Consider the following 17,659-nt stretch of genomic DNA (forward strand, 5'->3'; position numbering starts at 1 on the left):
CTATAGATAGAAATTGACTAGTATTGTGTAGTCCTAAAGCCCCATCCTGCAAAGTGCTTAATTTAAACATGTGAGTAATCCCAATAAAGTCAATGGAACTACTCAAATGTTTAAAGTTAAGTATTTGCATAAGCAGCAGCAGGATCAGAACCCAAAGTCAGTTTCCCATTGCCACTGGCTCCGTGTATTAAGAGCTTCTCACTGGTTCAGCCACTGTTCACTGGCTTACAATGACACAAAGTGCATCTGGGAGAGTGATAGATGATCAGCAAGCACCTCAAGAGTATTTATAGGTGAAGAATCTAATAATCAGCCTATTGTACCTGCTGACATCTTTCCAGTTTTAATCCAATATTCTCCCACCACACAAGACAAAGCCCCACATTCCTCCAAACAGAATTCCTTCTTACTTCCAGTTCCACCTAAGCCCAGCTCTCGTGTTCCCTGACCTCTCAAACCTGTTTAACTTTTTCTGCTACCTACACTATCTGCTGCCCTGATACACGCCAGAAGATTTTAAGAGCTTCACATGTTGTAACTGATAGGAGCAAAGCCTTCTGGGATGCATTAGCACTCCTTCAGACAGCCAAGGAACTGATGGAAAATAAGTGGGCTACAGAGCTTTAGGGATATGAGTAGCATTGCAGGCAGCAACTGAAAGAAAATATAGCTAAATAGCAGGAAAGGGTGTTTACTTTTGAATCTTTAAATTTTGTCAGGGTGGTGGCTAATGAAGGAGATAAACTCAAGTCTGAATAGGCCAACTGCTGCCTCCTCCTTTTGCAAATGACTCCCTCAAAGAAGCAGAGGATGGGGACATAACTGAGCTTTTAAATCCGTTGTCTACATAGCAGTCTTTAGGGGTGTTACCATGGCACTGAATCTTCTCAGGTCTTAAACTTTGCTATGTGTGACTTCAGGTGTGTTTGGTAAAGCTGTGCCTCCAACAGAACAGGGAGTGATTTGGTGACCTCCAGCACTCTAGAAAATGGTCACTCTGCTCCATTCTGTGAAGCTTACTGCTCCACATCTACATGACGTCTCTTTGCTATGGTAATTATACAGTTTGTTTCTCAAGATCTTTGCAGCAGCTGACACATGTTTTGGGGACTCAATAGCTGGACTTAACTTCAAATGGAAATTCGCTGAAATGGGAGACACATTTTATGAACCGCCTTTGTCCTACTTACCACTAAATCTTTCTTTGTTCCAACCAGAAAGATGAAGCTAGACCCTGGCTCATTCTCCCTCAATGCATCCTCTAGCCACTGCCTGAAAAACAGAACAGGAGGAGTAAGATGTAATTAGAGAGGAAGAAAGAAGGCAAAGAGGAGCAAAAAAAATAGAGGTTTATGGGGGAAAAGGGAAAGAGACAAAGAAACCAACAACAAAGAGGATGAGAGAAGAGAAAGATTCAGATGTGTCATGTGCCTTTCCCACTAGAGAATAAATGGCTTCAAAGCTATTCTAGCTCCTCTGGATACACACTTACCATCCTGTGAAAGTAGTTCTTGTTTCAGCCAACCTTGCCCACTTTAGAATGCAAGTCCAACAGTGATCAGAGCCCCTAGACAAGGAATGCAAAAGTGCCACCCTATCCACCCACAGCAAGGGATGTGGCCAAAGTAATGGTGACACAGCCCAGAGATAAGGAATAAGATGCAAGAACAGGAAGAGAGAGGGAGAAGCAGAGGGAGAATGAAAAAAATGAATGTTGAAGCAGAGAAGAAGAAAGAGTGAAGGAAAGTGAGAGAAACTCCCACTGGGGTGAGAATCTACTCAGCCACATAATGGAAAAGATCACTATGAAGCTGTGCCTCATTCTTATCTCACACCAGTTTTACACCTGTGAAACGCCATTGATTTAGATGGAGTCATCTTTGAGTTACCAATGTAAGTGAAAGAAAAATTAGGCCCCCAGACTTCAACCTTCTACTAAGCAGAGACACTATTTAATAAAATGATATTTGTACATGCTGCAGACACTGCAGTACTTATGACTGATCTGTGCAAGGTAGTCTCTCCAGTATCCCATTCCCTCCCCTTTACAGCCCACATTCTGGTTTAAATCTAAGTACCAGAATCTTTTCTATCAGAATCATCACTACAGACACCACTGGAGTAAGAAAATCCTATTTGTTAAGTAGAAAGCCTAGGAAATGAGTAACATTTGAGACACTAAATTATTCAGACACATTGGCTAAATCCACTCTGCATTTTTCTGGCTTAGAAAAATACCTACTCATAAATTCAGGCCCAGTGAATTTTAATTCCCAGTTCAGTTTCATGCTGGAGACCTTTTACTAAAATCTCAAAGACTTGGCCAGGAACTTACTTCGTGTGTTCCAAAGTCTGGATATCAGCCAGATCAAACACTGTTATAATAACTGCAATAAAAACAGCACAGAAAAAAAGAGTTAAATGAGACAGTGAATTAGAAGTCTTACGGGTTCAACTCAGCTCCTGAAGCGTACAGTGAGAGCACAATTAATTTGATCCTGACTGTGAAGTGCTTTCTGACTTACTCACCCTCTGCTCCTCTGTAGTAAGCAGATGCAATGCACTTGAACTTTTCCTGACCTGCCGTGTCCCATCTGTGCAGAAGGAAAAGAGAAATTTCAGGTCAATCAAACCAAGTGCAACCTGAGCAAACACACTAATGAAGCAACAGACTGGTACAAGTTGGAGAAGAATGTGATACCAGAGAAGTGTTACCATCTGGAATATGTTACCCATTAAGCACTGTTAGACATCCTGTAAATGTAAAGCACCATTATTTTAATGAAGGCATTTTAACCCTGTATTTGCTATTCTCAGAACAGACATTATTTAGCGTTAGGGAAGTCATTTAGGCCCAGATCCACAAAGGGTCTTAGGTGTTGCAATGCTGAGCATCACAGCACCTAACTTTTAGGTGTGCAGAAAATCACAGTATCACCATTATGAGCCACAAAACTTGAGTTAGGTGCCTAGGCTCCCTGTACTATCTCAGACTTTAAGTATCTATCCACAGTGAAAAAAAGTCAGAGAGATTGGTTCTGTAGCCCAGTGGTTAAAGCAACCACTGAAGGAGGTGGGACACCCAGGCTCCAGTCCCCCTGCTCCAATCACACTTTAATTATTTATCCAAGCTAGAATAGCTTCAGCAGGAGAGATTCAAGGAGCTCCAAAGCTCAGTGGCTAGAGCACTCTACTGAGAGGTGGGAGACCCCCCGTTCAAATCCTCTCTCTCACTCCAGCACAGTCCCAGGCATGTGTATTAACCATTGGGCTAACAGTTATAAGTGGAAAGCACTACTTCCTCCTCCAGCAAAATTTTGAATGGGACCTGATTCAGTAGGTGGTCTCTGACCAAGCCTAGTGGATTGGGCCCTGCACATGATTTAGGCAGATGAACACCCATCTTCCCTTGGTTTATAGATTAGTCTGAGGTATAGGCAGGAGATAGGCATCCAGACACTTAGAATGAGGTAGAAGTGTGCATGCCCAGAGGCAGAAACTTAGGTGCTGAGGGAGCTTTCACCCAGAAAACTTTAGAGCCAAGTGAGTTTAGGCATCTACAGGATTTGTCAAGAGTTTTGTGGATCACAGTGGAGACAAAACTGGCATCTGAAGATGAAATTTAAGCGCCTAAGTCTGCGGTTTGTGGATCTGGGCCTTAATGCTTGATCCTACGCCACTGAGAGCTTTGCCACTGACTTCAGTGGGTGCAGGAACAAAGCCCGAATCTCATAAAACCAAATTGTGTGCTCATATACATCCATGTACTCCCACTGAAGGCAACGAAGTGGGACAGATGTATCCCAGGATATAATTTGCTGCTCAGGGCTTCATTCAATCTTACAGGAAAACTGAGTAAAAAGAAAGAACCCAACTAAAAAAATCAGACATGGTATCTAAGGTGAGTGTGGGTGGTACAATTATAAAGCTTTCAAAGACAAGGAACTCAACAGATTGAGGTTTATTCTAAAATTCTGAAATTCTTCAGTGTCCAAGGACAGCAGGTGTTTCTCACACAGCACTATGTTGTGTGGAATATAAACCAGAGGTTTTGATACCACTGAAGCCCGTAGCAATTCAAGTTCTGTTCAAACTGTAGGCACACAAGAAAGAAATCAGCTGGTACTATAATGTTCCAACTTACATCTGGAGATTATATGGCACTCCAGCTATTTCAAACCGTTCAATTTCAAAATCCACTCCAATGGTTGCCTTGTAGTCTCGGTCAAAAATATCTTTACAAAACCTGCAATGAAAAAAGTATTAGGAGAAAGCTAATAGCATCGTGTTTTTTAAATTTCATATCATGCCTCAGTATTGTGCAAGGTGTGTTATACAGGGAGCAGTTAAATAACTGGATCAGAAGATTTGTATTCAGTCACATTGTATTTCAGAAATATTTACCAAATCAATGAGAAAAATTGATAATGAAGAGGGTAGTTACTCTGAGTAAGGATCAAGTAAATGAAACATAAAGGGAAAACTATAGTGGGCTTTATTTATTCTGCAGCTGAGAATGAGCCTCCCAGCCCGGGTAGACAGACTTGTGCTAGCAGGCCTTGAGCTAGCATGCTAAGAATAGCAGTGTGGATGTAGTGGCCCCAGCAGAGACTTGGGCTAGCTACCCAAGCTCAGATCCAGAGGGTTTGGTGGACTTCAGAGCCTGTGTTGCCTCCCAACCTGCAACGTCCACATTGCTATTTTTACCACTCACAGTGGTACCTGACTACCTGCCCTGGGATGCATGCTCCCAGTTGTAATGTAGACATACTCTAACAGACCCCAGGACTGGAGAAAATCAGAATAAACTATTTTTTGACTATGAAAGAAATTAAAACCACGGAATACTTTATTTATAAAGGGATATCTGCTAGGCGGCAAATATAGATGAATATGTATCACGTTAAGAGAAAAAAAATTAAATTATCTAAAAGGATGAGAAACCATCCAGAATCTACATCTTACCAATATTGAGGAACTGACTGAAATTGTGAGGATAGTAAGGAAGCTATAGTGATAACAAGCTACTTAGATTCCATATCCTGATACTGTCATCACATCATAAAGTATAGAACTGGCCTTAGTATTCTGGGAAGAATCAATGAAATTAATGCTTTGGTTAGTCCATGTGCCTGGGACTCTGCTGGAGTGAGAGAAAGGATTTGAATGGGGGGTCTACCACCTCTCAGGAGAGTGCTCTAGCCTGAGCTCCTTTTATTGGGGTCAGTGAATAGGCTAGATCTTTTAAAAACCATTTTAAGGAACAATTCTCCAAATAAGACTGACAATCTCAGGGCCACTCCAGCCCTCCAAAGGAAATGTTGAAAGCCCCATATCTTGGATCATTTAAAATGAGACTGGTCAAAATATTTGAGACTATACCATAGAGGGAATAATCCTACACTGCCAAAAAGGATTGATCAAGATGCTAACAGGGATTTTCTATGATGCTGTAGTGAATTTTAGTGCCTATCATTGTAGGTTTTCTGGTTTTCCTTCAATTTAATGCCCCAAAACCACCTTGAGACAGGCAATGTGGGGCACTGATCAGCAGAGGGGTGAATAAAAATACTTAATATTTTTATTATTGATTTAATAGAAAACTGAAAAGTCCTTACTACAATGAGGCAATCATCCTGAAAACATAGATGGTAAAGGAACTGAGAGTCCAGCATGCAGAGAAATTGCTATACATTTAAACAGCAAACCCAATCTGCTGAGATATACTGTACCTGTTGATGAGGCTGGTTTTCCCAACATAGAGGTCTCCTACCACAACCACTTTGGATATTTTCAGCCTGTAACAAATATTTTGTTATTGTTCAATACTGTTAATACTAGGGCAGGTCTACACTATAGCCTAAGTCAATATAACTTATGTTGCTCAAGGGTGTGAAAAAGTACCCCTCCCCTGAGCGACGCAAGTTTGGTGCTGTCCATACCAGTGCTATGTCAGTGGGAGATGCTCTCCTGCCAACATAGCTTCTGCTTCTCAGCAAGGTGGAGTAATTGTGCCGACAGGAAAGCACTCCCTCATCGGCATAGCACATCTTCACCAGACACGCTGCAGTTGTGCTGATGTGGCTCTGTAGTGTAGATTTGCCCTTAGTTTCAATATTCTTACTATATAATGGTGATTTAGGCTCCTATCCAATAAGTTGTAATGCACAGTCAGAGTGGTATGCTTTCGCAGAATGTGTGCAGTTGCTAGAGTCTGCCCTAGCTTAATCAACTGCAGTATCAGAGCCTGAATTTGCAATTACTAAAGGAGGAGAAGGGAGGACCCTGAATCTGTAATTGCAAAAAGAACTGAATACTGTGAACAGAGATAAATAGTGTGCTTCTTACATTGTACAGTTTTTCTTAGATTGTAAATTCTTTGGGGCAGAGACTCTCTCCTACAAAGAATGCTTGTACTGTGTATGTTTGTGTGTGTGCAGGTATGAGCATTTGCACATAACGGCATACAAGAATCTGTGTATTTGTGTGCATGTGGAAATGTGAGGCCTCAATCCTGCTGCCACTAAAATCAATAGCAAGACTCATTGACTTGAATGGCACAAGTTCAGGTCCATAGGACCCGATGAAGAAAATATCTGATAATGACTAATCTACTGTGAGATTTATCTCTGGAGAAAACAGTGTTTAGTTCCAAAAGATTTCCTGACTATTTGGAATAGTATTAATCTGAGGCTGGCTTCAAATAATCCCCTTTGCTCTGGATCCTCCCACAGGAAGCAGCAGATGGGCTTTAAGTGACTCAAGTTGTACCCTTAAAATTGTAATTTAGTACGTCTTTAAGGAGCTGCATGTGGGTGGGTAACTGTGACTGTATTTGATGAACCAACCTCTGAATGATAATTTAGTGTCTCCTGTGTGTATGCTACAGTAATACCTTAGTAGATTTAATAGTTCTATACTGACTTTTTAAAAGAGAAACAAATCTTTTATTTAACAATATATCAGGTTATATCACGGCTCCATGAAATTCTGATCCCTGATTATTAACTGCTGATGATATGATAACTGATGAAATCAGCTACATTAAAGGCAAAAGGAATCAAAAGAAGAATATAACTGTTTGAGTATGTGACTTCCATTAACTCCTAGTAGAACAAAATACTCTGGGGCTCACACACTGATGGAACATGAACTGAGACCTAATATATGGTCCACCAGTCACTGAACTGCTCACACTATCTTGTTGCATCCAGAGAAAAATATTCCACATAACTAATAATAATAGGAAAGGAAAATAACAGCTGTTCATGACATATAGTGCTCTTGTTTTGCATATATTGGGTCAAACCATCAGCTGTCTACCAAGAAGCAGCATAAGAATGGTCTGATCTAGCCACCATTGAAAAGAGAGGACATTAATTTTATTAAGGAGCCAAAATAAAAATCCTTTTAGCCATTCACTGGGGCCAGATTAAATGAAAGGAGAGTTGCTATAATTCTTGTAAGAGCAATAATGTCTGGGTTACAGATGAGAAGAATATTTCTGTTAAGTAAATAATATTTTGCCAGCATGCTGAAGATTCAGAAAATGACCCTGCTACCTGCAACAGATGTACAGCAAAGAAAAACTAGCAATACAGGGCCATAGTATGCCCTTATATCCTCAGTTTTTAAGCAAGACTCCCCAATAAGATGAATGAGGAGTTCTGCTTAAAGATGGGTATAGCTCAATAAAATTAACAAGTTTTGTCTTTAAGAGTAGTAAACTACATTCTGAGTACTCAGAATACAGTTGCTTCCCTTAGAGATTTTCACACTGGAGCAACCCCCCCAAAAAGAGAATATTTATATCATTGACATACTTTGCCCATAACTTTCTCAATTTTATTTTGAAACTATTTATTATAGTTGAATAGGGATGATCTCTCTCACAGCTCAACTCTCTGAATTGACTCAGCAATGAAATCATAAGGCTGAGTTTGTGAAATTTAACATTATAATTTCACTGAAAGAACAAGTAAAAGGAAATCCTGCTCTGGGAGAGATGACATTTTAAAAAAACAATTCAAAAAGCATTATGAAAGGCACAAGAAGAAAACTGATTTGCATTTCTCAGCACAATCTATTCTTCTTCTCCAGAATAATGCTCCAGCTTTAAGGAGAAGGTATAAAATATCAGTTTTCCTGAAAGAAATAGTTTTGAAGGGTTACAGCCAGATTCCTAGGTAACTCCATTGACTGAAAATGGAGCCACTCCACATTACACCAGTGTAAATGAAAACAGAATTTGGCCCAAAGAGTTGTATTAATTATTGGTTTTCTATACTCAATCAGTATTGGTATCAACTGAGATGAGGACAGCAAGGCTGCATCTACCCTATTCCCTACTGCTAATTTTGAACTTTGTTTATCCTGTGCACACCAGCAGGACAACAGACTTCCACACCTATTTAAAAATCACGTTTGACCCTTTGGACTTGGATGACCCTGACCATGGTTGACCCAAGTCATTGAACTTGGCTGACCCTGTCTACACTGGCAGAAAAAACAACTTCAACACCAGTTTGTGGGAAGCAGAGGGAACTGCACTGGACAACTATTGTCAAACATGGCTGAGAATTCCAGTACAGACACAGCTTAAGTGGCCTAAAATACACAGAGGCAGGAGTGAAGTGAGGCTAAGACACTAAGAAAAGTGGGTAAATATAAGAACTTGAAATAATTTTTAAAATGTAAAGGCCAGTTTATTACAGAGACTCACCCAACTGTCCCAGTGTTGCGTTGCTGACAGGCACTCCTGACCAGTGCATGGAAGTGGTCTTTGAACTGGAGACAGGCCTCTGGTGTGTACCACTGCAGATAATACAGAGCAGTCACTTGGATGTATTGTGAAATGATGTCTAACATGTAAGGAGTCCAGCCAGCCAGGAACAAATTAACAAGGTGATGAATTTGAAGCCCTCATCAAGGACAGACAGCGGAGAAAGATTCCCTGGATTAACAAGCAGTGAGGCTACACAGTATGTGGGTTTGTCTACACATGAAAATTAATCTGGAATAAAACAGGGTGTGAATTTAAAGTGGATTAACTATTCCAGATTAAAAGCATCCACACATAGAGTTAATCAAGAATAACTTCCCAAGTAGACCACTAGCTTCCCCTTCAGACAACAAAAGTATCTTCTCCATCACTTATTTTATCACTTTTTTGAGTGTAAGCCTCCTTCATCATGTAAATCCCTAGATAAACTCCACAGTACACAAGATATCACTGTTTTTTGACTGGTGTTAAAGATTCAGGAACTTTAATTTCCCCCATAAAATGAAAAAAATTCACAGTTGTAGTTATGCTATCCATCAGGTCATTCTTACTACACCGTCTTTTATACCTCATCTTGTGCAGGGAGCTCTTTCTGTTATGACTGATTTCTAATAAAGCAGGCTTGATTTCCCTTCCCACTCCCACAACCCTCCCAATAAGTCCCTGCTATTTCTTAAATTCAGTCATAGTATCACAAATTTAAGTGTCCCTAGCCTGTTCGCCAGAAGCTGGGAATGGATCACTTGATTATTACCTGTTCTGTTCATTCTCCCTGAAGCACCTGGCATTGGCCAGTGTCGAAACACAGGATACTGGGCTAGATGGACCACTGGTCTTACCCAGTATGGCTGGTCTTTTATTCTTATGGTTATTGTACACTGCTCTGACTGTTGCATGATTTAGGCAAAAAGAACATGAGTACTTGTGGCACCTTAGAGACTAACAAATTTATTTGGGCATAAGCTTTCGTGGGCTACAGCCCACTTCATCAGATGAATAGAATGGAACATATAGTAAGAAATATATATACATACAGAGAACATTAGAAGGTGGAAGTAGCCATACCAACTGTAAGAGGCTAATTAATTAAGATGAGGTATTATTAGCAGGCGAAAAAAAAACTTTTGTAGTGATTGTTGTCAGAATTCTACCGGTGTGGTGCTCTGCTTTCTCCAATGTTGATATCACTCAGCTGCGTGCGTGTGTTCCCTCTGTGTGCTGCCCCAGCTCTGCGCAGATAGCTGACACAGCAGACCCGACGAGAACTCCCAATAACCACAGAGTCTAGTAAGATGCAAAGTCACGTTGACTAGGTTTATGGCGACCTTGGACACAATTGCAGTTCCCCGTAGATTACTTAGTCTACCGGGCATACTACGAGAAAGTGCCTTTTGGCAATGGACCCGGCTCAGTCAGTGGCGGGACTTTTCACTGCCCCCTCGGCTGGACAAAGACACCGCCCCAGGGATGCATTCTTATAAAACAGGTACAAACCAGTTACACATCACACCTGACGTATTGAGGTGCAACACCTCTACGCAGCAAGGTACAACCCCTTTACGCAGTAAGGTGCCGCCTCTCACCTTGTACATGTTGGTTCGATCAAAACAACTCTATCCATCATATTACCCTTTTGCCCCTGTCATTGGGATGGGCCAGCCTGTTCTTTGTTATCTGTGTGGAATGTGCAAGTTCTGATATCTAGTGATAATCAAGATGGCCTATTTTAGACTTGATCCTACCTCTCTGGTCACTCAGTAACAGACTTAAAGGTGGCAATTTTGCAACAGAAAAGCTTCAAAAACAGCCTCCAATGAGAAACTGCTGAGCTTGAATTAATATGCAAACTAAATATCATTAACCTGGGTTTGAATAGACACTAGGAGTGGCTGGGTCATTACACATATTGAATCTATTTCCCCATGTTAAGTATCCTCACACATACTTGTCAACTGTCTAAAATGGACCATCTTGATTATCACTACAAAAGCTTTTTCGCCTGCTGATAATACCTCATCTTAATTAATTAGCCTCTTACAGTTGGTATGGCTACTTCCACCTTTTCATGTTCTCTGTATGTATATATATTTCTTACTATATGTTCCATTCTATGCATCTGATGAAGTGGGTTGTAGCCCACGAAAGCTTATGCTCAAATACATTTGTTAGTCTCTAAGGTGCCACAAGTACTCCTGTTCTTTTTGCAGATACCGACTAACACGGCTGCTACTCTGAAACCCATGATTTAGGCAGTGGTTGTTACCTTTGTATCCTGTAAGATTTTACAGGTGTGCAAGGTGAGGCTAACAACACCTCTTTCTCTAGAGGGAATTATGTGAGTGCAAACATTTCAAATGGAATATTTGAAAAAGTGTATTTCCCTCCATGCTTGCATAATTTATAAAACAACTGAGCTGACTCTGATCAAATTAAAAACAAAATCTTTGAGCTGAGATCAAGCATGAACTATTTCAGGCACAGGCCAAAAGGATTGTGTTTAAAGAACTTGTGAGCAACTGAAAAAAAGAACATCAGAAAGGCAACTCCATCAAATACTATAACTCCCCTTAATCTATTTTTCTTTTTTGCCTATTAAATATCAGCCACATTTTTCATCTTTCCCAAACTACTGTAACAACTCCCTAACTGTGGCAATTACCTGTGTCAGTTCAAAGAACAGGTGGGAATTACAGACGAGGCTTGTGTGTCAAGATGTATGTCTGTTTTTGGTTGAAGGAAGGGATCAAGGCTGGTAATGAGATACCAGCCTTGGAAGGAAAAGGGGAAATGATGTTGGTCCCTCTGAAATGCTGAGAAATTATTAAAATTTCTGCATTTTAAAAAAGCAAAAAATAATTGTACATGAGTGGGAGGAAAATACTCCTGGGTGGGTGGGGAAGGCACCACTTAGCCTGCCAGGTGCCAAGCTGTATGGGCACAGGGAGGAGGAGCTGCTTACCTTGGGGAAGTGGGAGATTATTCTGTCCCTACTCACTGGAGGAATCAAATGCATTAGGCTGGACTTCATCCTCCAAATCCAGTCTGTCTTAGTTAGACATGAAACCTGTAAAGGAGACACACAAAGATCATAAATCATCTCAGCAGACCCCAAATATGAATGAAAAAAGGAAACGACCATTCTTTATGGATACTGCATCTTTGTTTTCCTGGTACAAAACCAGGCAGTTGGCAGCCCACTGCTTGTAGATCTTTGATTTCACTTGGTAATAAATGCCCCATTTCTTAGCTAAAAGGAACTCTTTCATTATGTTGCTGTAACAGCAATGAGTGGCTTTCTGAGGTTACAATGCAGCCAAGTCTCATTGCAGTAAGATGGAAGAGACTCCTTCACGCAGGGATTAATTTTACAGACAAGTGTTTATAGTTTCTCCATCTGATAAATAATTTTGTAACATGTCTCAACACAACATTTAAAAATCTCTCTCATCATTATTTGAAATTTCCCTCATGCCTTTTCTCAATGCATGTTGCATTATAAATCCTCCATGACATCTCATTTCATCCAATTGGTTGGAGGCGGAAGGATGATAAAAAGTTGCCACTTTTCCTGATACTGAATAAAACTGTCTTACAAAAGCAACTCAGACAGAATTAAGTCAATACACAAGGTGACTTGGAAGAAGGGTAATGTTCATATGAATCATGCATATATTAAGAAATCCCAGTCACCCCAGTTACCTACACAATGCAGCTTTGAGGGATGCAGGGAAAAGTCCTTTATTAGTGTAATTATCTGCTACCAGCACTTACAATAAAGACATTTCCAATAAGAAAACTGATCATGTAGCGAAGTAGGACTCACCATATAGCAGCTGATGCAGCAGGTTCTTAGCTACTCGGGCAGCTCCGCATGCTACTGTGTGACCATAGCAACTGTTTGAAACATTCCACCCCCGCAACCACATCTGAAGGCGGAGCTGGAATAGAGAGTACCTAACTACATAAGAATACTGCGAGCAGTTTAAAAGGGATGAACTGGTTACTTATGGATGTGGATAGTCAGAGGCTATTGGTTAGTAAGCACAATGGGCCTCTGATTCTGCATTAAGGAAATAGTGCCACTGAATTCATTGGGTGGTGGGCCTGAGTAAGGACTTGCAGGATCAGCCCCTTAGATAAGGGCTTGAAGGACTGGGAAACTAGCAATAAAGTAATATTAAGGATATTAATGATGGAACTCCTGAGAGAATGTGATGAAACCCAGGAGGAATTTTCAGAATTTCAGTTAAATGGACTTCAGCTCAACTTCAGAATCAGGATGCACAGTTCACCAGCACACTGTTTTAAAGAGCCCTTTATATACAAAGAATTGTTTGTTCTATCAAGTCTTTAAGTGATCTCTCCTCCTAACATCCTGGTAATAAAAGACAGGCCTTGAGGAATCAAATGCAGATCTGCATGGTAGGAGCACTCCCCTACCTATTAATTAGTACACAATGCATACCGTCCTTCCCTCTATTCCAGGTTTATGGATTAATTGTAATCTTGTATAACAAAGGATTTTGCCATCTGTTTCAATGAGATTTAAAATTTGTGAATAAAAGAAACCTCTCACATTCTATTTGTCAGTCCTGGAGTCCAGCCTGATAGTCCTGGAGCAAAGTCTTGAGGGGCAATCCCACTTGGATCAGTACCTTACAAAACAATACATGAATGTACAATGAAAAATTAAGAAACTACAATGATTTTCTCAGACTATACACAATGAATATTACACAGCTGAAATTCCTAATCTGCTACCTACAACCAGTGCTTTGTTCTTGAATAACTAAAAATATTTAAAAGTAACTGCACACAATAATGTGAACATAAGCATATTGCAAAAACAAACAAGAGCCCAGGGTTTGCTATCAATAGATCATCCAGAGAAGCTGGAATGTTATCAATTCTACAGACCCTGGACTAAATCCAGCTTGTTTTACTCATGTGAATAGTCCTAGAGAAGTAAATTAGCCTACCTAGGTGTGCACAAGGTGAGATCAATTTACCAAGGGTCATGGGGGATTCTCCATCACTGGCAATTTTTAAATCAAGACTGGTTGTTTTTCCAAAAGATCTATTCTAGGAATTATTTTGGGGAAGTTTTATGGCCACAATGGTCCCTTCTAGCCTTGGAATCTATAAAGGATTTGGACCTTTACATATAAGACGCCTTTGTGGCTAATGGGGATAGATTTTAGCTAGTTTTCACATTTTAAATTAATAATTTAAAATCAAAACAAAAACTTTAATGCCTGGGTGACAGTCTCACCATGTGAGCTGCTTCCTTAACCTCCCTCTATTCTGTTCTAGAACATCCTAATCATGTAAACAATTGCCCTGTATACACAGGCTGAGTCACTGCTTGTCTCCTAGAGCCCTTTCACAAAAGGAACTATAAAAATCAATACCACTCTCAATGAATCCAAAGTGCAATAGAGACCAAGGTAACCAATTTAAATAACCTGGTTGTCTTTGTTAGTCCCCAGTATATTTACTTTTCTCATGCTTCAGTTCCATTCTCCCAGCAAGTAAATCAATAAACTGTACTGTACAATGAGGGAGCATGGATAATGATTTAAGAAATACAAAGCTGTCAAAAACCACTGAGGAAAATAAGAAAATTATAAAGCTGGCTATGACCAGAGGTCTGTATTATGGCCCAGATCATTCCCTCTGCCTACAGAGTTGGAGGGGACCTGGTCATAGAGAAAGAAAAGGGACATGCTGCCTTCATGACATCATCCCCCATTTCCATCAATGCTATAGAAACATCTTTATCAGTATTCTATGTAAAACAGACTATGAATGGAGAGGGAATTTGGGTCCGGCAGGCCAGCTATTCTCCATCTTTCTCTCTAACATCCCTTCAGAAAATTAGAATAAATTAATACTGCCCCTGTTACTCCTGAAGGACTGTTCAAAGCTAATGGCCTCTGGAGAAGCCCAGGACAGCATGGCTCCTGCTAAAGGACCAAGGAGGTAGGCGAGAAGGCAGAGTGGAGACACAGGTCCTTTGTAGGGATGGCCAGGTTTCCTGTGGATATTGGGAGGTCTGCAGGTTATTCAGGACACCCTCTTCCCATTCTGCAAAGGGAAGAGCCCACATCCCAGTGGAAGTAGGAGGAAACTCCACAAGTGCACACTCAATGAGCTTCTAACCCACAACATGGTCCTAGCTGGTTTACTGGACAATTTGCTCCCAAATTGAGATTAAGAAAATAAGTATGTTTTCTTGAAGACCATTTTAACAGTAACAAAGTTTGCCACTGTGGATTTCAATGACAGACAAGCCAGCACCTATTCCTTTGTCTGATGTTAATCCTACTGATCTGACGGACCCATACCGTTGTCTTTGTAAAATCCTGTCTAAGAACTCTGATTATTATAACTGTTGCACAAACATAATGAAAATTAGCTCATGGGTATGAATATTTAACTGCTTTGTGAAGAGTGGGGAAGTAACCTTTTTTGTAGCACAAGCTGCACAAACAGTTGATTTTCCCTGATGCCAGAATATGTCACGGTTGCCTGAGTGAGAACCCAGAGCACTCTGAGAGTGAGGTAATCAGCATTTTTTTTTTTTTTTTTTTTTTTTTTTTTTATTTAAAACAACTCTCCTCTTCACTGCATCAAGTGGGCAAGTAGGTGTATGGAAACTTCATTACAGGAAATCAGACATGGGTAGTCACATCAGGCATGCCATCAAGCTCAAGCTGCAGCAGCAGCGCAGGTCAGCACGTCGCGCCTTTCACGCTCAGACTCCAGCAACCCCAGGACATCCCCACCGACGGCCTTTACGCCCGGGGGATGATGGATCTCTGGTGTCCCCATGAATTCGACACGAACCTGGGGTGCTCTGCTGCCAAGCCCCCCCCGCCCAGCACCTTGACACGGCCGGTTTTTGATGCTGGGCGGCTCGTATCCATGGCGGCTGCTGCGGGCGCATGCAGTGACATATGCTTCCTGCCTACCAAGGTAACAAATTTTAAACTTCCCCATAATGCTATGCCATAAACATTAATGGCTGGTACTGAAAAACAGAGGCAAGTCTTGAGGCCACTTATGTGTATGTGTAAGGGTCTACCAAGTGGAAACAATGTACAGAGGAAATAATCCTCATATAATCCAGATGTCATATCTGTGGTGGGTCTCTGGAAAGTAATGTGGAGGAAGAAATGTGGGCATGGCCCAGAAATGAGGGTATGACTAGTAGATCTATGCATAAAGTAAAGCCATACAGCCAAAACCCTGCATAGGTGGAGAACAGCAGCCAAATCAGTGTACGTCTAATGGAAAGCATAATTTTATATTTACTTTCAATCGTTTAAAAATGTTTTTGTTTTATATCAACCTTATTATAGAGAAATTAACTAGCATTCCCACATAATTATGCCCTTTTCAGTCTCTAATTTATAGGGTCCAACTCTCAGCTATTTTAAAACAGTAGTTGGATCTTTTTCAAGCATTTGGCTCCACCAAAGTTTTTTTCTGAGCTATGTGTTTTATTTCTGTGACATACAATAAAATGTGTCAGGAGGGATGTTGACAAACCAGTGCATCAAAATAATGGTTACTACATATCTTAGGTTTGCCTAGCATTGAATGGTGTGGTTTTCATAAGGCCTGAGGCCACTAGTACAGCCATTTCACACCTTCAGGGATTCAAAGTCCCCTAGAAGCATAAGTTTGATGTGAAAGACTAAGATTTTTTCCCCCCTTTTTAAAATATGCCTGAAATTTCCTCCTCTCTTAAAAGGCTGCATGCTGAGAAACCATTTCACTAATTGTTTTAGGTGCAAAAGCTTTAACATAATTAAATATATACTTTTCAACTAAAAGGCAAGAGACCCTATTCTGCTCCAATTGAAGTCAATAGCAAAGCTATCATTAATTTAAATGGGAGAAGAAGGAGCAGGTCGTAAATCTTACTTACTATTCATAAGAGGTGTCCCATTGATTTCAATGGAACTACCTGTATGAGGAAGGCAAACACAGGACTGTGCCATCTCTCTGAAGCATGGGGATTTAATATGATGTAAGCACTGTTTGTTAAATCAAATAATCTTACACAAGTTCTTCAGTTATGCATATTTGATTTGAGACTATCCACTTTTACTTCTTCACATACAGAGGGATTAAAATGTCTTCAACCATCTGCTGAGCCTTCTTTTGTATTGTTCTTTTTATTAGGAAATCACAGGATATTGAGCTTGTTTGTGCCTTTGTGATACCAATTTTAATGCAGATCTTTCCTTTCACCCTGTAAGAGTAGGACTCTAAATCAAATAACATGAACCAGGCTATAAACAGGCTATAACCTATAACATTTAACAATTAGATTGTTGTTTTCATGTTCAAAGCACTTCACAAAAATACCCATCTACTGTAATATTTACAACAGTTCTGTGAGGTAGGCAAATATTAATCCACTTTAAAAATGGAGCAACTGAGACAGCAGCTAAATGACTTTTCAAGGCTAGAGAAAGAATTACAGGCAGAGCTAAGATTAGGATTCAGGAGTGCCTGTTGCCTAGTCCCATTATCAAATTACAAACAATGCCTTTCTCTTGGTCAAAATTAGTATACTTTTAAATATTTTGTTTTCTACAGAAATAATACTCTGCAAATGGGTCCATTAAAAAGTGTTGCCTTCATATAAATCAAGGTTTTTAAATAGAGTTTGGTCTTTAGCATTCTGGCATATTTTCCTGAAAACAACAACAATATTCTGTATTTATATATCACCTTTCATTTGAGGACCTCGAAGCACTTTATAAAGTTGATTATTATTATCCTAATTTTGCAGACCGGGAAATTGAATCAAGGAGAAGTTAATTGAGCTGCCCAAAGTCATGCAGCAAGAGAGTGAGTGGC

At 40.3% G+C, this 17,659-nt stretch overlaps 1 protein-coding gene across 6 annotated transcripts in view; it reads right to left on the bottom strand.

Moving 5' to 3' along the window:
- Positions 1 to 17,659, bottom strand: part of RAB36 (RAB36, member RAS oncogene family) — a 36,840-nt gene that overhangs the window by 10,471 nt on the left and 8,710 nt on the right. For 4 of the 6 annotated variants that reach the window (XR_005589740.1, XM_039505865.1, XM_039505863.1 and 1 more), the window contains exons 2-10: positions 13,359 to 13,437; positions 12,606 to 12,720; positions 11,742 to 11,846; positions 8,723 to 8,844; positions 5,733 to 5,798; positions 4,145 to 4,246; positions 2,530 to 2,594; positions 2,336 to 2,387; positions 1,191 to 1,272 (exon numbers count right to left, since the gene is read on the bottom strand). Coding sequence is in view for 5 of the 6 variants with exons in the window: in XM_039505865.1 (XP_039361799.1) it covers positions 1,191 to 1,272; positions 2,336 to 2,387; positions 2,530 to 2,594; positions 4,145 to 4,246; positions 5,733 to 5,798; positions 8,723 to 8,844; positions 11,742 to 11,846; positions 12,606 to 12,608 (597 nt within the window). In the remaining variant the exon portion in view is untranslated. Of the gene's footprint in view, positions 1 to 1,190; positions 1,273 to 2,335; positions 2,388 to 2,529; positions 2,595 to 4,144; positions 4,247 to 5,732; positions 5,799 to 8,722; positions 8,845 to 11,741; positions 11,849 to 12,605; positions 12,721 to 13,358; positions 13,438 to 17,659 lie in introns of those variants that run through there. The other 2 variants (XM_039505866.1, XM_039505867.1) reach the window with 2 other exon arrangements.

The sequence above is a fragment of the Mauremys reevesii genome, linkage group 18 (assembly GCF_016161935.1).
Source record: "Mauremys reevesii isolate NIE-2019 linkage group 18, ASM1616193v1, whole genome shotgun sequence".
Taxonomy (NCBI): Eukaryota; Metazoa; Chordata; order Testudines; family Geoemydidae; genus Mauremys; species Mauremys reevesii.